This window comes from Leishmania panamensis (assembly GCF_000755165.1).
Source record: "Leishmania panamensis strain MHOM/PA/94/PSC-1 chromosome 30 sequence".
Taxonomy (NCBI): Eukaryota; Euglenozoa; class Kinetoplastea; order Trypanosomatida; family Trypanosomatidae; genus Leishmania; species Leishmania panamensis.
Window position 1 is genome coordinate 667,811 of NC_025877.1, and position 21,607 is coordinate 689,417.

General features: G+C 57.2%; 3 protein-coding genes and 2 pseudogenes across 3 annotated transcripts; all 5 read left to right on the top strand.

The window, feature by feature from the left end:
* The first annotated feature begins 870 nt into the window (after positions 1-870).
* On the top strand, positions 871-1,624 carry LPMP_301940 (annotated as a pseudogene).
* Positions 1,625-2,559: 935 nt separating this feature from the next.
* On the top strand, positions 2,560-9,036 carry LPMP_301950 (cyclosome subunit-like protein; the record flags this gene model as incomplete). Its single annotated transcript, XM_010702917.1, has 1 exon — positions 2,560-9,036. One exon carries the CDS (start codon positions 2,560-2,562, stop codon positions 9,034-9,036), a length of 6,477 nt encoding a protein of 2,158 aa, XP_010701219.1.
* Positions 9,037-9,975: 939 nt separating this feature from the next.
* On the top strand, positions 9,976-10,365 carry LPMP_301960 (intraflagellar transport (IFT) protein, putative; the record flags this gene model as incomplete). The annotated part of the gene is made up of 1 exon (XM_010702918.1): positions 9,976-10,365. The coding sequence occupies one exon, from the start codon at positions 9,976-9,978 to the stop codon at positions 10,363-10,365; it is 390 nt and encodes a 129-aa protein (XP_010701220.1).
* Positions 10,366-12,207: 1,842 nt separating this feature from the next.
* Positions 12,208-13,966, top strand: LPMP_301970 (annotated as a pseudogene).
* Positions 13,967-19,123: 5,157 nt separating this feature from the next.
* GPI14 (mannosyltransferase, putative) lies at positions 19,124-20,422 on the top strand (the record flags this gene model as incomplete). The annotated part of the gene is made up of 1 exon (XM_010702919.1): positions 19,124-20,422. One exon carries the CDS (start codon positions 19,124-19,126, stop codon positions 20,420-20,422), a length of 1,299 nt encoding a protein of 432 aa, XP_010701221.1.
* Between the last annotated feature and the right edge of the window lie 1,185 nt (positions 20,423-21,607).

Consider the following 21,607-nt stretch of genomic DNA (forward strand, 5'->3'; position numbering starts at 1 on the left):
GTGTGTGTGTGTGTGTGTGTGTGTGTGTGTGTGTGTGTGTGTGTGTGTGTGTGTGTGTGTGGCAGAGAATTGGAGGGGGGGCGCGTGAGAAGTAGGGCCATTGCTGGTGCCAGCACTGTCGAGGCAATTCACAGCTCCTCCCTCCCTGGCTCATTCGCAGTGCACTACCGCGCTTATGACTACGAAAATCACACACGGGCTGTGTTTTTTTTCTTTTCACAAGACGAATGACATTGCCACATGCCTTTGAGAGTGTTTTTCCACGAATCGACCAGCAGAGTCCACACCGGGCTCTCTGGCGTATACCCCCGCTGTACTTCCGCCTTTCTTTTCCCCTTTCTGCCTTGCAACGTCGATGCCTCTCAGCCTCTGGAGTCAGCTTGCTTGATGATGGAGTGCCAAGGCGGAAAAAAGCGCAACCCACAGACAGACGGACACATGCACACACACACACATATATATGTACACGCACATATAGAGGGACAGTGACGGCGCGCGCCTGAAATGATGCGGATCGCGGTGACTGTCTTGTACCTTTCTTTTTCCTTGGCGTACTCTTGTGTGTGTGTGCGTGCTCTCTTTCCTGATGCGCGGCGCCACGCTAACAGGCCGCAGGTGTATTGACGAGCTCATCCCTGCCCTGTGTCTGCACCGACTTTTCGCTTCGTTTGCACGAGCGCCAACGGCCGCGTCGCCACCCGTCATTCTCTCACTACCACCCGAGCGGCGCGTCTCTCTCCTGGTTTAGTGCGTCATCGAGTCCATTACAGGCCCTGCATCACCTTCACTCACCAGAAACTAGCGCATCCCCATTTTTTCTGTGCACCCGCGTCCTTTGCAGAGGAGGATAACGTGGCCTCGCCGCAAACGATGCCAGACGATCCATGATGTGAACGCGCACCACTACATCTCGCGTCACCGCCGAGTGACCCGTACCCATTCCCTCATACCGCCACTTCGAGACTGTCGTTTGCTGTGAATGCCGCCGTTTTGCAGGAAACGTGCCTGTTCGTGTTACTCCTGCGCCACCCGCTGCGGAGCAGCTCACTGACGCCGCTGAATTCTCTCTCAGAGCGAGAGCCTTTGCAGTTCAAAGTGTACGACACGGCCGAAGCGGAGACAGCGCACTACAAACTGCAGAATGGCGGCTAGCGGTCGTGTTTACCGCGTTCCGTTGAGCCAACTTGGCTTAGGGCAGCCACCCCAGCCATCGACGTTCAACTGGAGTCTGGCGCCAGTGCAGACCTCACCACCGGATATGCTTAAAGCAGCTGAGGGTGGCTTAGGCAAGGGCGGTGACACTCGCAAAAGATTGCGGCCGCGTCTTTGCAGCAACGACTACCTCAAGCATTTCATCTGGCCGACGCCTGCTGCGGGGGTCGTGAGGCCTAAACTTGTCGCAGACTGCGCGTGGGTGGATGTATCCACCGTGCGGTCGCACGCTCTTTATCACTACGATGATGTCTTCTGGGTACCCTTCAGCACAAGTCACAGCTTCGCCGCGTGGCATCGCGCGTCGCTGTGTGCAGCACGAGATAGCAAATGCGCTCCAGGCGGCATGGGGGCGCGGGTGTGGTTAGGCAATTTGGTACATGTGCAGCTGATTGCAAAACCCGGCGCCTAGCACTACGCAGAGGTGTCGATACTTAACTCGTTGCTCATTTCACCTCACTTCTTGGTCCGCTTAAGTTGTTCCCATGTTGGTATCTTATCACGGGAAGGGGGAGATAGCGGCAGTGTTGTGCTCTCCCAGGGCCCATTGACCCACACAAATATATCCTTCATGGGTGGCAACAGCCTCTTTTCGTTCTTCGATTCACCACAGCACTCCTGTATTGCTATTCCCTCGTCGTTGCTTCTCTCTCCTCATTGTGTCTTCTCTCTGCTATGGTTACCTTCAGCGACTTCTGCTTTGTGCTCGTCCAATGATAATTTCACGAGAATCGCACCTCCGTCGTGGCCAGTGAGATTTTCAGCACGTAACGTCCTTCCGCCACCGGCACGCTCCACCACTGTAGTGAGCACATAGTTGCTCGAGTGCGTCCCCTTCTGAAGCCAAGTGAGAACACCTTATCCGAGGTGGCCTCGTGTCTTACCTCTGCGATGCCTTCTTGCGTAGTGCCTATCTCGTACCTGCAGTGGCCATATCATGTGCGTTTGGTTGCTTCCTTTATCCCGTGCCGTATGCTCTTCCCCGCCCCCCGATTCTACTCCACTCCAGTAGTTGATGAACACAACCGCGCGTGCATCTGCACTCACTTCCCTAGAGGATACCAAATACACAGGGACGCTTATAGGTGCAGGTCAGGTAGCAGCGCCTGCTGCCCCATCTCGCCGCGGGTGCCTCATTCTTCGACAAGTTGCAGCGAGAAGTTTTTCCTCTCCCTCCCCCTTTCTCAGCCCCACCCAGCACGTTCAGTCTCACGTAAGCACACTTTTTTATCCCTTTGCTGAGGAGTATCGCAACGCAGCCGCCGCCGCTTCTGACCTTAAATCGCTCCATTTTGCCTGCCATTTTGAGCATGCCGGCATCTGCGCCACGACTACCGAGAACGAACGATGTCCCTCAGTCCGTACACAATCAATGTAGGTCCGTGCCAGGCAGACGGTAGGCGAGATGTCTTTCTTCAGTGGCATGAGCGACCATGTTTCAGCACAACCCATCGCGGAATCACCCAAGTGTGCCTCGCAAAATGGCCTGCGCGCTTGAGGGCAGAGAGTGCATTGGAGGCGAACGACATGGACGAGGTTGAGGCACTGCGAGCACGACGAACGGAGCAGGTGTATCAGATCTTGCTTGAGTTCGGAAACCCGAATGGGCCGTCCACGTCGACGCAGCTGATGTGCTCTAATCATGATGCGGCCGGAGGCGACAGCGATACTAAGCGTCCTTTGGAGCAGTACCTTTGCGTCTTTCACCGCGAAGAACTGGCCGATCAGTACGGTCGCTACACCTTCGTCCAGCCACACACAATCTGTACCGCGTATCGGATTGCTGACTCCACCGAGCTTGAGCTGGTGCTGCACAACGTGACACCGACCGACATTTCTGCCGCCGCGACTGGCGTGTTTGTTCGTGGCCACCGCCAGTCAAGCAAGGGGTTCCCGTCGAGCGCACCGATAGAGCACCAAGGCATTCAATACAAACCGGCATCGAATTTGTGGTGGATGGGGACGCCGTTATCCCTGAAGCCAGTATACGTCGCCATGCCGCTTGGTTCGCAAGGAGGCATGACTGGTGGGGTACCTAAGAGCCATGTCGACAAGGCATCTGGCTCACATGCAGACAGCTTCGCGGCGGCTGACTCTCAGCAGAGTGACAAGGCTGCGGGAGGTACAGTTTCCAACTTTGTGGCTTCTCCCATCGTAGTCGGCGCTGATGGTGTAGCAGTACAAGGGCCCACTGGGGACAATATGGGTAGCCCGCCTCCCGCCGAGCTGGAGGGTTGTATTGCGCAAGGTCAGTTTGAGCTCCTGCCTTCTCGTTCCTCTTCTCCCAACATGCGCTGCTCGAGCCAGACCGCTGCGCCCTCGGCGGAGGGGCAGATGTCCCGGATGGCAGTCGCCGCACCCGCTTCCTCGTTGCCGGGCGCTTCGCTTCCTTTGGCCAGCCATGCGCAAGCTCGGTACGTCGAAGTGGAGGCAACAGTACTCGCGCAGCTAGAGCTCTTTGATCCGAATAGGAGGAGCAGCACATGCGCAAGTTCACTCACTGTCGTCCGCACGGGTGTTGAGGAGCTCGGCCTCGCAACCACGGTACCGCAGTACGCTCTGGACTGCATGCTTTGGCAGTGGTGGCCGCATCGCGTCCGACTTCCGCGGCTCGCCTCCGGCAATGCTGCCTTGTCAGCGGTGGCGTCACCGCATGCAGTACTTGATCGCTACGCTGTTTTCATTTACGATGCACACCAAAGCCAAGTGTTCGTGCTGCGCACGCCGCACCTACACAGCGGTGCCGGTGACTTCGAGCTCCTCTTTTCTTTTCCGTGTGGCAGCTTGCCATTTGTCTTGCCGTGTTTGCGCGCGCCACACCCGGCACCTATCGCTGTGTGCAACTACCCCCGCCCCAACTGCATCTCCGTCTATGATGTTATGGCACTGCTTGATGCCCCGGCGGCCACTACGGTGGTCATGGAGCTCGACCTGGAGGCGTACCAGGCGCATCACCCAGTCTTCTTCGGAAAGGTATGCATATCTTCATGCGGCGGCGACAGTGCACTCTTCGGCGGAAGTGGCGTTTTATCGACGAGTGGCAGCTCAGCCAGTGGTGCTATGCCAGCACCTCTACTCCCTACTGGAGATGTAGACAACGACATGGCACGCTCTGCCACCGCTGCGTCGTGGAAGGCGGATGTCATTAACGGCGTGCCCCACCTCATCCGTAGCATCTTATACCACTATAAGAATCGTCTCGTCGTGCAGTACGCCTGGCCTAGCGGCTCTGCGCGACCGGCAGCGACGGAAAGCGCAGAGGACGCTGGTGCGGGGTTCATGGCGTCTTGCGGTAACAGTGAGTACGAGGGAGATGCCGATCAGAGTTTGCGGAGTCGCCACCGACGCCGTCGCCGCTGCGAAGGCACCATTTCTTTCACCGTCGAGTTCCCGGTGATCACGCTTGATGAAGATCCTTTGCTTGTGTATGTGCTCGAGGCACTGAGCTCTGCCCTTGGCCCCCGCGCTGTGGCGGCTCTCGAGTACGTCCTGTTCAGGGAACGGTGGTACCGCAAGTGCAACGCGTCTATCGGTGCTGATGCGTTTGACGTGTGTGCCGAGCTGCTACGGAATATTTTTGGGTCTGAATGCAGCGGCTCCAATCAGGCGCTCGCCTCTGCAAGCTGGCGGGGGCAGCTCCCGAGAGTAGCAGAGCACCCCGAAGTTACGGCGCACGTGGAGGCCATGGCGGGAGCTGCAGTGCCGCACGTCTTTGTGGACCCCTCGACCGTGACGCTTCAGCAGATTCGTCGAACAGTCAAGCGGCGCCCCATCGCAGACGCACCACTGTGTTGCAGAAAGGTGGAGGAGGGCGACACAGCCGGCGCCGTCAACGCCGCCGCTCAAGTCCGACCGGCCGCGGTTTACGGGTGCGCGTGGACGAGACAAGAGCGTGGGTTGGCTTTGGTAGCACTACACCTGCTGTTTGAGGCGTGCCGTGCACAGGAGCACCTCTGGTCACTGCTGCCGCGTTTGGCGAGCCTGAACCAGGACCTGAGCAACGCCATGCGCTGGACTTCTTACGTAGCGTACTATGATGCCATGTCTCCGAGGGGCTTCACAGCTCCCCCTCCTCCGTTGCGGACATCGCCAACGGAGAGCTTTGCCGATAGCTTCCCGGCGAGCGTACTGGGCTGTCGCTTCGATTCACTGGAGCGACTGGACAACGCCGCGGCGCCGCAGGCAGGCAACAACGCCTCAGTGGCGCCGCCAGCCGCTGAGTTCGTCAGCGGCGACGCGCCTGGACTGTTCTCAACGCTCTCCCTCATAGCGGTGTGCAACACCACCCCCCGGACTGTTGCGATGCCGTATGGCACGTGGCCGCTGCTAAAGCACTTGCCAGATGCGCATCCCATTGCACTCACGAATCGCTTAGTGGTTCTCTACCATGACATCTTCGGCGCTTCGACTGGTTCGCTTTCGGCCACTTCGGCAGCCAGCGCGGACATGGGCACCGGGAACGCTCTTGCAGACTCCCATGTCAATGTGACCTGGTGGCAGCGTATCTGTAGCCTTGTTCTGCAGCGGCGCATCTCCTCGGCTGTGGTGCGGCAGACACTGAACGCTGCCGTGGCGTACCCACTTGTGGAGGCGTTGACAAAAGGGCGTGAGTGTGCTGAGTCGACGTGGCCAGTGGCACTCCTTGAACTGGTAGGGCGCCGTGACCGGTGCCCGCCAACCTCGCACACCGCGCAGATCTTGAGCGCTGGACAGCATGTCGTGGAGACTGCCGAGGAGAACGCCGTGGCGCGTCAGTTCCGCGTGACCCTCACAGAAGACGACGGTGTTTCTGTACGACCGGACTTCCGCAAGACCTGGCGGGACTCTCGCCTCGACATGGTGCAGAACCTCTTTAACACGGTTGCCCCCATTTCACTCTCGGGGTTTGAGGATCGGCCAGAGGAGCTCGCCGGGGCGCTTGAGTTGCTCTCGTGCCGCGCGCAAGCAATGCCGCTCGGCCGTGGCATGCTCACGATGTGCACACAGAGTTTTAAAGTGCAGGATAGCATCCCCATCGCACCACTGAATCTGAGTGGGCGCACAAACGACGGGATCAGCGTTGCGAACAAGCCAACGGACGACCTCATGTGGCCCCTTTTCCACAACGGGTGTGCGGCCGGACTCCGGTTTCTGCCGCTGCCGCCGACGTTTTCTGCCTGCTCCGCAGAAGCTCCATTCGCGACTCAGGAGGCGCTTGGGGATACGGATGCAAAGGAGACCGCTGCGCTTTCGCTTGGCAGCCGCGCGCAGAGCATCACAAAACAGTGGGTCATGTACCAGACGAAAAACATAGACAACCCCGCTTCTCGAGCCGGACTGTTGCTCGCTACAGGCATCCTCGGCCACCTCACGGTACTGCAGCGCACCGATATCTTTTATCTTCTCATCTCGCGACAGGAGCAGTACGTCTGGCGCGAGGCCACAACGATGGCAGTGATGCTGGGCCTCAGCTGCAGCTTCTGTGGCACCGGAAATGAGGCGGTGTTCCGCTGCCTCTCGGTGCATGTGCAGTCACTGAACCCCAGTGCCGAGGACATTGAGGTGTCTCTGGACGTGCAGACGGCAGCGCTCGTGTCGATGGGTCTGCTGTGTCAACAGGCGTCTTCAAACACCTTCCTTGTGGAGGTTTTCCTGGTTGAGCTGTCGCGTATGCCCACGGATGAGCACTGCACGAAGCGTGAAGGCTATGTTCTCGGCGCCGGCTTTGGCCTTGGCCAGCTGCTACTCGGCGTAGGCCAGTCGCATGGAGTACAGCGCGTAGAGGACCGTCTGCTGGCTATTATGAAGGGAGCACCGCGCAGCGCTGCTGTATCGATGCGTGAGGGGGTAGAGCACTTTGAAGAAACAATGGGCCGAGGGGAGGCAGGGCATTTCCTTACCCGCGCGCTGCTGTCACAGCATGAGCGAGAGTCTACCTACAACGCATGCGCGAGCGTCTACGAAGGTGACTGCTACAACGTGTTCACATCAGGCCCTGCCGCTGCTATGGCACTCGGCATGATGTATCTGAAAACTGACAATGCGTTTCTCGCATCAAGAATGATGCCGCCGAATCAGCGCGTCGCCATGCAGAAGCTAACGCCGCTGATGTGCCACCTACGGAGCATGATGGCCTCGCTGATTAACTGGAGCGCAATCGAGCCAACGCGGCTGTGGCTCTACCACCAGGTGCCCAGCTCGTTGTTGGAGCTGACGCAAGTGTCGCCGCCGAGGCTTGCCACACAGCAGATGAGCTATTTGCTAATGAACCTCGCGCACTGTATCGCCGGACATGTGATGGCGCTTGGGTTGCGGTTCGCCGGCACGATGGATAGCACAGCCCGTGACCTCATCGTTGGGGAGCTGCAGGGCTTCCTTGCAAATCAGGTTGGCACCACTAAGGCCGCGATTCCCACCGTACAGCGTGCGACAGGTGCGTACGAGGCGTGTCTGCTGTCCTGTGCGAATGCGCTGAGTCTTGTTATGGCGGGCACGGGGGACTTGAGGGCTTTGGTGTTGCTGCAGCATCTGCATCGGCGCACAAACGTTCCCTACGGCTCTCACATGGCCATCTCCATGAGCATTGGCTTGTTGTTCTTGGGAAGTGGTCGGCTGACACTGTGCAATAATAGTGCCGCGGTGGCGGCGCTGCTCATGGCGTTTTACCCCGTCTGGCCAAAGGACGCGGAGGACAACACGTGCCATTTGCAAGCGCTGAGACACCTGTATGGACTGGCTGTGGTGCCACGAGTCATGGAGGCGGTGGATGCTGTGAGCCACCAGCCTGTGTCGGTGCCTGTGCGCATCGTGCTGCGCAAGAGGAACTCGGCGAAGATGGGGGGAAGTGCCGGTCCTCATCAGCCAACCTCGAGTGCTGCTGGTTCCGCTGCTGTGGAACACGCCGACGACACCGAGCAGGTAATCCACACTGTCACCCCGTGCCTGTACCCACCAGTCGAGATGATCGAACGGGTGGAAGTGCGCGGCACCCAGTACTACCCACTGGTGTTCTATTCCTTTAGCAAGGAGCTTACGCAGTCGGCGAGTATGCTGTTTCGCGTCATGGCGAAGGAGAGCGCCTCCTCGCCGGCCAACGGTCGAGGTGGCGGACATGTGCTCTCTACGAGAACCTCCATTGAATCCAAGCTGCTTGGCTGGCTGCATCGGCTCTTTCGCCAGAACTCGACAACGATGACAGAAGCACTCACCATCATTGATAGCGTAAAGTTAGTACTGCGAGTGCAACGCCCACTCCTCTCCCGCACGACAGGAGGATGTGAGCTGCTGCTCTCCGGCAACTTTGGCGAGGCTATGGCGGAGGCGATGGAGAAACGGTATTCCTTCATCTTCCTTCATGGCGGTGTGCCGGCCGCTGAAAATGCATCGAGTGACTCTCGCCACCCACTTCGCCAGCTGATCCTCGAGGGCAAATCACGCGCCGAAGTGTTTCAGTCTATCGCCCGTTATCCTCATGGAACGGCGGCATTTCCATGTGACTTCACAGCCTTAACCATTGGCGGCACCGCGCCGGCAAACTGGGGAGGCGGGAGCGCCTCGACGCCGATGATGCCTACCGAGCGGGACACGTGCGCAGCCATTGACATGGCTGCGTTGGCGCGCTGGTTGACAGAGGCGTTGCATTACTACGGTATAGGCCAGCGAGAGATCGCGCTTCTCCGGCAAGCCTTCACGGCTCTCTCCAAGTGCGCTGCTGACCTCCCGGTGAGGACCAGCTGCGGAGGCTCTTCTTCGGTGCAGCTGCTCGCAGCGCTTCTTCGATTACAGGCGACGACGCTGCTGCCTCTTTCGATTCTCGAAAAGATTTGGGCCTGCTGCATGGACTGAGGCGTGTATGCATCGGGATAGGAGCCGTCCTTGTACAGAAATGGCAGACACAAACCAACCACAAAAGCAAAGCAATCAGAGCGACACTGGTGAGCGTGATCGGAGGTTGAGGGGACCAGACAGCTTCTTGTCGGTCTGTAGAGGTAGACCACGCGAGGACTTCATTGTTACTCGGGTATTCGATGCAAGGCGATGAAGGGAGTCCGTGACGGGAGTGGACAAACGATCCTCGATTCGTGGCAGCTCCATCTGTGCCTGCGCCTGCGTAAAGCTTAGGCGCCGTATAGAGCACCTCCCCCCCCCAGCCAGCGACAGCACACCGCGTAGATGGTGGGATTGAACTACATCTTCCGAAGGAAGCAATCAAAGAAAGAAAGCCCAACAAATCACTCTTGAAGCGGCAGCCCGTAGTACAAGGTGGGCAGACAAGCCCCTTTGCGTCCATTCGCTGGGCCCGCCCCTCCCTCCTTTCCCGCCGCCTAGCTGCGATGTCGGTTTTCGGTAGGCACCCCTGCGCCATATGGTCAGCGTGGGCTTCAATATATTTCCCTTCTCTCGCTCTGTAGGCAAGGGTCGCTTCACCCACACACTCCACGTCATGCATGCCCAGGCATTCGTAGCTGTCCTTCTATCTCTCTTCGCTGCTTGCATTTTTTCCTACCAACTTTGCGCTGCTGATTCTCATCGCATGTTTGATGCATCATGAGGATGAGCGTCACGTATACCTACAGAGGTAGTGATAACGCGGTGTGCACCCCTAACGATTTTTTGCCGTCACTGTTGCTCTCTCTTTTCGATTTTGGCTTAGCCCCTTCGTCTTACCCTTCCCACAGTTGTTTTTCTCGCTGGAAGCGTGGGTCCCAAGGACACGCGTGCGAGGTGTACACTCTTGAGCAGCAGCGAATAGAAGGCTTTTCCCACGTGTTCTCAGCTGCCACCATGGACGATGATCGACTCATCATGTTCGATAGCAGCGGTGCTATTCGCATGTACGACCCTGAAAAATATGAGGAGCTTGTGAAGACTGTCGAGGTAGAGCGGCACTACGTGGAGAGGATGGATGAGTTTCGCGCACTCGTGCAGCGCACAATGGCGGTTGTCCAGCGACTCGGCGAAGGAATCGAGGCTGAGAAACTGAGGGCCATCGGTTTCCGAAACATCGTTGAAAGTGAGGCCGAGGAGCGTTTCCGCGCTGTCCAAGAGGCCCAGATACGGCTGCGGGAGAAGCAGATGGAGCTGGACCGCTACGTCGCGGAGTACGACTCTCTGAAGATAGTCGAGCAGGAGCAACAGACCTTCTTCCAGCATCTTAGCCAAGCCAAGGATTAAAGATCAGCAGCGGCATGTGATGCAGGGGATGAATCTGCCTCGTAAAAGGGGACTCGTGACAATGTTGCCCAACCAATGGAGAGACAAGAACAAGAGTGTTTCGTGTGGCACATTAGACGAAAGCTGTCAAGCCGTTCAAGCACTCTACGTGCGAAGAATTGTAAAGGCGGCGCCTCCATCTCTCTTTCTCTAATGTTGACGTCGTGTTAGCTCTGCGGCGTAGAGACGCCTGTGCTTGCGTGTTGGTGTCACGGACCGGCGTGTATGTGTGTGTGTGTGTGTGAGTGAGGGCTGGTGGGTTTCTTGTGTTCTCTTGAAGCTGTGATGTATCTAAGGTATGCCTTAATCAAGCACCCTCTGCACCGGTCACTCACTTGTCTCTCTGAATGTGTGTCTCTCTCTCTATGGAGTCCTGTGTGCACTCCTTTGTTTTGCTGCCCGTGTCGAGTCTGCCTTCAAGTCTGTATATCTGCGAAAGACCTCAGATGCGTACTCGAGTAGTAGCGAATGAGAGAAACCAGCAGCCAGACGTGGTGAAGCAGAGCTCTCGCGAGATTGTTGGCATATCACTGTGAAATAGCTTTTCCCGCCTTTGGTGGCGCGTTCCTCCAGTCATCTCGATCATTCAGCTCGATAGATGCAAATTTTGAAGCAACGCAGACGCAAAAACGAGGTACGGATGCAGATTACTCTTGTGGGTCTGAAAGGCCCACGAGTCCCCCATTACCATTGGAGAAGGAAGAGACATGCGCGCCGGACCCTTGCTGATCTCCACCAAGTCCACGGGCAGCCGCTTTCTTTTTTTTCCTGCCTCTTCTCCTCTTCCGAGAGCTTGCAAAGCATTATCCACGGTTGCTGTATGTGCGAGCGTGTGTCAGACGCACGCCATCAGTCGACAAAAGTGCTGCCGGCTCTTATTCTCACGGCCGTGCTGGTCCTCTTTACTTTTGCCTGCCCTCCCTCTCCCCCTCTCTTCTCTCCTTTGCCGCCTTCGATAGAAAGCAGCGGTCCTCTCATTCCCCCTTTTTTAGTGTTGATCGTCACAGTGGTCTGTCTCGCGGTCCCACTAGGGAGCACTTCCCCCAGAGACCACATCAGCTGCACCTGATCTCTCACGCATATCCGTGTTGCCTGCTGTTCCTGTTCCTGTTGATGTGTGTTTGTGGGCGGTATTTTCAACTTTGTGTGTGCTCGAATTCTCTGCAGACCCACAGAGCGATCCACCAGCCGCTTGCTTGTCGTGCTAGCCACTATTACCCCTTCCCCCTTTCCCAAGTCACTCAAAGTCGCTTACTTAGGCTCCCTTTCTCCACGCCCCCCTCCCTCTCTCTCGCGTATTCTCTATGACCTTTTTTTTCCTCATCCTTCTCCCTGACATCTTCTCTTGGTATTGTTCACTTTAGCTCCCCCCTCGCGTGTTCATGTGATCGCTTGCGCGTGTGTATATGTGTGTGTGTGTCGGTGTGCCAAAGAACTTCTTTTACCTTTCATCTCCCCCTCTCTCTTTCGCGCCTCAGGTGGTTGTGCGTGGGTGTCATTCAGCGTGTCGGTGTGCCTCTCTTCATTGTTTTTTACTTGTGTGGATGCATTCCTCGTAGGTCATGTTGGGCTGCTGTGGTGACAAGGAACCTGAATAGGTTTGCTAGTCAAGTCCTCGTTTTCCTTTTACTCTTGTTCTGGTGTGTGTGGGTGTGCGTGGATGCGCGTGGGTGCGTGGGTGTGAGCGCCAGAGAATTCGAATCGAGTGACCATTGCAGCACTGTTGCCGGGCAACACGATGTAGTACCGACCAGCCTCTGGGGCGTCGTCACCACCCGGTGCGCCGGTGCCTCTTGTGACGAGATGCTCTACACGACGCACAGATGTGTGCACTTCCCGCGCTACTCCTTCGACCCTGACGCACTTCTGGCACCAGTCCCTTCAGCAGCCACTCAACCGCCGTTACCGAGGTTCGAACTTCAATGCCAGGTCACACCAGCCGCCATCCAGTTCGTCACAGACTTCCTACACCGCATCAGTAACAGACAAGCACCACGGACGCCGTAGTGGACTGTGGCAGAGTTCTGCGGGGTTCATGCCTAGAGTGAAGCAGCGCAAGCCCTCTGTTTCCCCGTCATCGCTGTCAAAGTCTCGGTCGAAGTGTCTGGTGTCGTCGCTGCCCTCTTCCCAGTGGCAGGCGCCCGCACCGGGCTACTGCGGCAGCGGTCCCCGCTCCGAACCTCAGCTCCTTCTACACCCTCCCAGGCCACTGCATGGAACCGGCAGCACCGAAAAGAGGAACTCATCCAAAACGGGCTTGAACCATTGCAGAACCTCATCGGACTCGGCGGCTACGTTGGGCAGAGCCTTAAGCTTGCCTACCGTGCGCTTTCCTCGAGTGGCAGCAGGGCAAGAGTATGCAGTGCTGACCTATACAAAAGTGAGCATCACCTCGCTGACGTCGGTGGCCGCCTTGGCACCCCCGAGACACCTCAGCCGCCTCATCCGTCTAGCTCGCCAACGCCCGGCTTCCTACCCGACTCGAGCAATCGCCCCCCTAATTTCTTGTTTGGTGGTTTCTCGGACTTCGCCGTGTGTGCGCATGCGGCTCGATTCCCCGGAGACTCAAAGCCACCCCAGTGCGTTGAGAGTCGTAAACCAACGTCAGTCCTTCGCCGCGGAGTCAGCAGCGCACCGACGTCTTGTAGCTCCGGGGTGACCAGCATATATGCACGTGAACCCTCGTCAAGCAGCAGTGGCAGCACAGCCACCTTTTCCCTAGATCACGGGGACTTTTTCCTTGACGAGGATCCGCTCGCGACTGAGCTAATGCAAGGACTCGAGGCTGCACAGCACACTGCCCCAACGCACACATCCGCCTCCGAACAGGCAGCGCGTGAGCCTAGGAAGGCTGGCGACCAGGCGTTGTCTGGCGTGCGGGTAGCGCCGTCGCTGCCACCCCTTCCTCATGACGAGGGTCTCCTCTGCCGATGCACAGGATACGCTGGTGACGCGCGCATCTGATACCCCAGCAGATCTAGTGACCTCCTTCGACCCCTCTGCCCGAGATCTGACATTGTCTGCGGCTGCCGGGCAGTCTGCCATACCAGTGGCGACACCACCACCTTCCACAAGGACACTCTTTGCTGTCAATCGATCACGCAGCTCCCGGCACCGCTGCCGCACTGTTGCTGAGTTGTTTCCAGAGCTCTTCCATCTTCGTCTCCGGTATGAGCGCACGATGCACCAGAGGCGTTTCCCGTGCGGTGTATGCGACGATGCTTTCCCGGAGCCTTCACCGTGTCCGCGCAGCAGGGGTACTGCGACACAAGGCGCACGGCTCTCGTCCCTCTCTAATTTTGCAGCGACAGTGTTCCCACAAGGTCGCCTCAGGCACACCTATCAGCGGGAACAGCGTCTGTACACTCGACCAGCCTCGCGCGATTGTCGAAGAAGCGGTCTTTGCGGCAACAACGGGCGCTCAGCAACCCACATATCCGCCGTTCTGGTGACCTTGATAACGAGGATCGGAATGTTCATCGCAATCTTTTTCGCATGCATCGTTGCTGCGAGTGCTTTATGGAGGCGCGGGAGGCCTAGTGTTGGAGGCACCAGTCAGTGAAGCAGCGGAGCCAAGAGACACAAGTAGGTCTTTTCCACACAAAATTCCGCATCCCCCGCTTGCATCGCTATCGCTTCATGTCGCAGAGCGCTGCGATGTGGCGGTGGGGGCCGGGACGCCGTGAGCCTCGCCACCGAAGCCGAGCTCGGAGAATAGCCTAGCGCGCGCTAGAACACCCGGTGCGGCACTGCATGGATACGAGAAGACTTCACTGTCGGCCTCTGCCGCTGTCCCCGGAGCACTTCACACCAGCGAGGAGGTTCCCTGCTCGCCCCGCACTTGGTCCACGGCGAGCATCGCGCCGAAGCATCCATAGCAGTGGAAGCGCTCCTGCTGCCGTTTGCAGTCACCTCGCTCGGGGCGGCTGACGCGTCTTCACTGCCGCCGGTGACCGACTTACACCTCACGAGCGCCACGACTCCAACCGATTCGAACACCCTATTTAGTGGTGCCTTGCGCAACTCCGTCTTGCGGAGCCACCTTGTGCATCATTAGCGAGCTGGAGAGTACGAGCACGTCTCAGAATGGATGAGGAGGCCACGCGGTGGGTGGTTTGCAGGAGGAGAGCGAGCGAGCGAGGAGGAAATGCTGCGGCATCGCGCAGTCCTGTTCGGCGAAGCGGCGCAGAGGACGGAGCCTGCATGACAGTACCGCTACCAGTGCGAGCGTAATTCTCGTCGCCGAAACGGCGCTGAAAGAGTGCGAGGTGGCACACAAGGAATAAAACACGTGGGAGTGCTTGACGGAAGATGCGATTCTCGCGGCGGCGGGGTAGTAGCAAAGGCTGCAACAGGCGAGGTACCACAGCAATGGTTTGGCGGGCTCTGCATACTGGAGAAAAAGAGTCGGCGCACCATCTTGTCGGCAGAGCCTCTAGTACACCTAGGGCTGCACGTGAGCTTGTGTACCTACACAAAGGAGTACACCCGAGGCGGTGTTGAGTTTCCTGAGTGGTGGGAGTGGACTAGCGTGACACGGGCGCGCCTCGTGTGTGGCCCCAGGGCAGACGAGCGCTGCAAGGGATGCAGCGCCCACAAACGTGGACGAGACTGAGGAGGGCGGCTGCGGCACCGGGGAACTGGCGTCCTCACCGCCGTCAGTTGACGAACCGCGTTCATCCCTAACTGAGGACACGCTGACGACTGCTGCCGTGATGGGGGACGCCCCTGAGTAAGGTGCGCGGCCTCCACGAGACAGCAGGCTGTCTGTCCAGAAGGACCCAGTCGATTCTGCTGCACCGCCAGGTAAAGACGAGTCTGTCACTGATGGGCACGCTCACGAAGAGCACGGCATACTTCCGCTACCGTTTCTGGCCTTCGACGTCAACGAGAACGTCGCGGCAACCGTGCTGCCAAAGGCAAATTCGCCTTTTATCTCTGCCGCTTCAGCGGTGCTGGGGCTTCTTGCCGACGACGCTCGTGGTCCGAAGAGGCTCCGTGCAGCACACGAGGAGGAGCCACCACAGAGCTTTGCAGGGCAGTGCGGTGAGGCGCTGACGGTGTTTGAGGGTGTCGGTGGCACACCAGCACGTGAGGAAAGCGAGCAAGTCGACATCCCCTCACTCGCGGGCCTCGCGTTGTTGCCGATGGCGACGTCGTCCTTGACAGCCAAAAGGACCGGGGACAGTGTCAAATCTGGCGTGTAACTTCATTCCGAGACATTGCCTGCGCTTCCTGCACCTGAGCTGAGCACGCATGATGCGCAGCAGCTTGCGACGGCGCTGCCGGACAACGGCGAGATATCGGCGTCGGCGAGCACACCAACTCACTCGGAAGTGGGCAAAGAACGTCGGACCCCTCTCGAGGCGACGGTGGAGGTGGAGTCAGGAGCTGCGGCTGAAAAGATGCCTAAAAGGGCTTCGATTAGCGAGGGCAAGGCGACCGAAGTGCCTACAGCACTGCAGTGCACAGGCACCACCTCGGCGACTCCAGACGCCGCTCGGCTGCCCTATGTTTCGCTCTCTAGTGCGCCTGGGGCCGCAGTCACGGAGAACCTCTTCTTGCCAAGCACCACCGAAGACCCCCCCCCTAGTCTAACAGTTGTCCTCTCATTAGTAAAAGTTACGCCATGTCGTACGAGTACTGGATTCCGCAACGCTGATTATCCCCCCTTGGGAGGAAATACCCTCGGGGCCACAGGTGCACAACTCAGTGCTGGTACGAGGGACCGACTTAGCGTCAGGACCACTAGCTCTGGGGTCGTGTATGTGTGCGTGTGTGTGTGTGTGTCTTTTGTTTCATTGATGAGGATGGGTAAGACGGCAGCAGCGGTGCCCCGCACTGTTGTAACCGACTGCTCATTCGAATCTAAGGTTTACATCCGAAAGCTTTGCAGCATGACGGTGATTACTTCTCCCGTGAATCGGTGCTCTCGACAGAGACCAGGGACGAGGAATCAAGTCGACAGGCAACACCTGACCTGCGCGAGACCGTGTATCGCGAACGTTCCGGAGGCCTCGCTTCCAAGCCATGAGCTGAGTAAAGTGCTGCCCCTGCCTCGGTTACTCAGTGCGTCTCATAGACTTATCAACGGAGGATGCACAGTCGAGTGCGTCAAGCCCAGGTCATCGCTGGCGTGGTCTTTTCGGGCAGAGTGCTGCGCAGGGGGTGGCGGGTGTGCATCCGTCTCTGCCTGGGCTCCCCTACCCCTCCCTTTTGTGAGTGCCACGTCGGTCGCTTCCCTGAGTTCATCGAAGGGCGCAGTGTAGCATGCGGACGGTATAGATACGAATGCTCATCACCGGTGTATGTGTGCGTGTCCGTTGATTGTGTCTAGCATACGGCGAATTCGAATTGGATAGCGCTGAGCGACGTGAGCGCTTCTCTTGCGTGTTTCCCGTCTCCTGCTCCTTCCTTGAGTGTCTTCCGCGCCCCCTCTCCCCTCCCCCAAACGTACCCCCACTTCTCTTCTCCCCGTGTGTGCCTCACTCCATCTAATGACTTCTCGGGCCAGCTCCTCCTCTGCCTGCTCGATACCCTTTGTGGTTGTTGTTCTTCTGCGTCCTGAGTGTCTTGTTTTCGCTGCCACTACTGACGTTCGTCAGTATGTGTTCGACCTCTCCCATCTCTGTCTTCTGGCTTGGGTGGACGCCCCTTGTGGATGGCGCTGCTACTGAGCGTCGTCTTCCTACGTCTTGTTTTCCACTGCACATTCGCGCTGTGGTCATTTTCTTCTGCCTACTTCACATTCCTCTTTGACCGCTTTTTAATGTTCGCTCTACAACGCGTGTTGTGCCAGCACTCTCCGTGCTGAGTGTCTGGTATGACCGTTTTCCTCTCTCTTTCTGTCTTTATCGGCCTCGTGCTCTGGGTGTATTTGAATAGGCTTGTACGCGTATCTTTCGGGCTCGTGTGCTGCCTTGGGCAAAGAGAGAGAGAGACGGAGAGGGAGAGTCTTCACACTGCAGGTCGCACAACAGCCTTCTCCATTTTGCCGGTAGAACCCCACAGCAGGGAAACCGCTGTTGCGCAAGGTAATTCTCTAGCCACCAAAATGTCAGTGTTCGCACACAAGCAGAGAAGAGAGTGTGGCGATCGGATGCTCTTCAGCATCGATCCAATTACATGTAAACGACATCAGCGCATCTTTTCCTGCGCTGACACAGCACTTTGAACAGAGCTGTTAGTGCCCATCGTGCATGCTGCAAGGGTATTATGGGCATATGGGCAACACCCCTGTAGGCGGCACCTCAACCACCGCGTCACTTTTTACCGAGGAATGCGGCTGCACCTTTGCAAAGAAGACAAACAAAAAAGGGACCACTGCCGAGGACGTTTTCGGGCCTCTCCTCTTCTCCCTGGCCCATTTGCGACGATGCGGGCGGACAGCCTTTGGCTCTTTTCATGTTTCTCTTTCATAGGATGTCGCCTCTCCCTTCTTTTCCCCGATACACCCTCTGGTGGTGCGTGGCTCATGGGTTGCCGCGTGTCTTGAAGGGTTGTGTGTGTGTGTGTGTGTGTGTGTGAACGCCGCGCAAAGCAACGCAACACGTTCATCTTTTTCGTGACGTGTTTGCCCTCTCTCTCTCTCTCTCGCTTTCTCTGTGGCGAGACAAAACAGAAAAGCGATGGAAGAACTCCAAAGGAGAACATCGGTGCGCGTACAAGATGAAAACTGAGCGGGGGGGAAAGAGAGCACTGCAGAACACACTGCAGCTCGTTTCATCTTCGGGAGTTGTTTTCTTTTTGTCCTTGTTTTCAACTGCCCTTTCCCTCTTTCGCATTGTCCTTCTCTTATCCGCCATCCACTGACTCGCACCTCCTCTCCCCCAAGCCTCATAGAGAGCAAGACCTCCCTCGCCCACTCTTCACTTTTCACCTTCCTTACCAGTACTCCTCTCCCCCGTACTGTTCCCTCTGCTTCGCATTGCGTACTTCCGCTTTCCCTCTTCACTTCTTATAAAGCGTTTTTTTTCTAGTTTCTCGCTTCTTTCGTCTTACCTGCGGACAACGCGCCCACCCCTCCTCACACCAGCCTTTCCCTGAGCTATGTGTCTCTTTTCTCACCCTTGTCGCTCAATCTGTCATCTGTCAGGCACAGACACATCAACACCGTCCACTACCTTCAAGACTCCCCAATCGACCCTCCCGTGTTGCCTTGTCGCCGTTTCTTTTTTAAGCTCATACTCTCTGCCTCAACGCTATCTTGATGTGCTTCACGCACGTTAGAGGAGGGCGATAATCGCCATCGCATCCCACCCTCCCGGGTAGTGGCACAAATCACCACGAAATAAAAAAGAAAAACAAAAAGGACAAAAATGAGCTCTTGCAATGCGCCCTCTCTCGTTCTCACTTTCTGTTTCTCTCTCTTCCTTGCCGTGCGCCGTCCCTTTTTCAACTTTTCCTGCCCCTCTTGCGTGGGCGTGTGATTTCGGCTGTTGTGTTCCGTTTCATCTCCCGCTTTCCTATTTTGTGTCGGGTCTAGTTTCGGTCCCTGTGGTATCTCACTACTCTCTAGATCAACGTGTACGCCCGCCTCCTTTCGCAGAAACAGCCGCCCCCCCCCACACACATGAACTGGAGGTAGGACGGGTATACGTGTAGTTTTCTGACAGGTGTGGAATCCCTCACTGGAGACATTGCCGGAATCTCGTTGCCTACCCCTGTACCCCCCTCCCCCACTTACGCCTGTACCCAGCTTCCTCGCTCCCTCCTCACTATGAGCAAGGCAACGTGGCTGGACCGACAGAGCATTCGCCAGCTTCTCCTCTACGGAGGACTCGTGCGACTGGTGCTGCTTATTTACGCTGCTTTTCATGACTACTATTTCCGAGTCCAATACACGGATATTGACTACATGATTGTGGTTGATGGCGCCAGGGAGTTACTGCATGGAGGAACGCCGTTTGATCGCACGACGTACCGGTACACCCCTCTTCTGGCCGTCCTGGTGCTCCCCGCAGTGCTCATCGCAAACCCGCTGGGAAAGGTCGTCTTTACGCTGAGCGACCTTGGTGCAGCCTACTACTGCTTTCGAATACTCCTGCGCTTTTCGACGGAACGGAGTGCCAAGTGGATGGTAATTATCATGATTCTCTTCAACCCCGTTGTGCTGAACGTGTCGACGCGTGGCAACAGCGACATGCTCATATCTTTCATGTGCATGGGAGTGCTGGCAAAGTTTGCCGAGGGTCGTTACTTCACGGCCGCGGCAATCCTCGGCTTTGCTGTGCATTTTAAGATCTATCCCATCATCTACACGCTTCCGTTGGTGCTCGGTGTGTGGGAGCGTGCGAAGCAAAATCGCTTCTTCAGTCGTCTCGCCCACACCACCTCTGTAGTAGTCGGTTGTGGTCTCTGCTTCACGGTCAGCTTCGCTGTTCCGACGTATGTGTGCTACGCAGTCTACGGCCAACAGTACCTCGACGAGGCCTTCATTTACCATATCCATCGCGAGGATCACCGGCACAACTTCTCTCCGTACTGGCTGCTCATGTACCTCAATATGGGTCGCCGAGACCTCGGCGTCGGCGTCGACTACTCCGCCGGACTGTTTGCGTTTCTGCCGCAGTTTGCAGTTCTGTGCTACGCCTCGTGGAAGCTTCGCAAGAACATTGCCCACGCCTGCTGCGTGGAGACGATTCTCTTCGTCGCCTTCAACAAGGTCTGCACCGTGCAGTACTTTGTGTGGTTCCTCCCGTTCCTCGCGTTCGTCTTCTGCGACCCGGCGCGGTCAACAGGGCTCACGTACGCCACCGCTGCCCCTAAGTCAGAGCGTCGACGGCCGCTCTGGTCTGTCATGGTCATCTTCATGTGGGGCCTCACAATTCCACTGTGGGTGTGGACAGCCTACCCGCTCGAGTTTCAGGGACGGAACCACTACGGCCGTCTTTGGATTGTGTCGTGCCTTTTCTACCTCGCCACAGTGGGCCTCGCCGCATGGCTGGGACGGCTGTGTTACCGGAATAGCATGACCATCGCTATGATGGACGTTTCCCTGACGCGCAAGGAGGTTTAGCGGTGCCATGAGGTCCGGCGACTCCACTTTGTGTGCCGCCCCATTAGACTTTGCTGGCGCGGAGAAACAGGCTGGCCATGCAGAACACTCCATCGTGCTAACTCCAATTTTTGACGTCATGGTGTTTCTGACGGCAAGCTGCGCAGCAGTAGTGACATCTCCTAGTCTTACCGACATACTATCCGGGCTCTCTCCCCCTCTTCCAGGTTGACTGCACCGGGTGAGTAATCGTATGTGTGTGTACATCTATGCGCGTTTGTGTACGTCGCCTTGGGTTGCGACGGGAGTGCTCTTTTCTATCGCGAATTTGGTGCCTCGGAAAGGAATCAACGAAGAAGAGGATAGAGAGAACGAGAGAGTCAGGCGGTTTGTGCGCCTGGCGTAGGGGGTTGGTTGCGGCGCCCTCGTCCCTTCTACCTTTTTTCCTTTACGGGCTCTTCTTGGGGGCGGAATTGTGTGACACAGGCGCCTGCGGAGAACACACACCCACACACTGCAGGAATCGTTTGCAGAATCGGGTGTCTGTACTCGCGCACGCAGCAGCAGTCCGTTCTCAATTTTTTTCCTTTTATTATGTGGGGAGAGCCGACGGAGTTGTCGCTCTTCTAGAACGAGAGGACTCTTGGCTTCTTGCCATGATGAATAACCTTGAAGACTAAAGGGGGTTGTGGCTCACTGGTGACACTGCACACTTCTGTTTTGCCTGAATCCACCTGGCACATCGACAAGGTTATCGGAACCGCTTGGCAGCGACTCCACCTTCTGCCGAATTTGTCCACCATTAGCTGAGCTACCGTCTTCTTTCTTTTTTATCTGTTTCTCGCGCGCTTCTTCCCCTCAGTGCACACACCTGCACGCCCCTTGGGTTCCTTTCTTGGCACCGATGCAGACCAACTCACCTCACCGCTGGCACATTTCTTTCTCCGCAGGGTCCTCTACGCCGGTGCGCTCACCCCCTTCGCAGTTCTTTGTTTGCCTGATATAATTCCTCACATTGCCCAACGAGGAGGACACGAAAGACCAATGCGATGCGCTATCGCTCCCGTAGTAGTGGGGGCCTGCACTGGAGCACACTACTTTGGCGCTCCCTTTCTCAGAGAGACGCAAGACATCTTGTTCACCGCCGTCTCCTGTTGTATTTCCTTTTCTTTGGCTTCTACCTAATGCTCCCGGATACACCCCAGT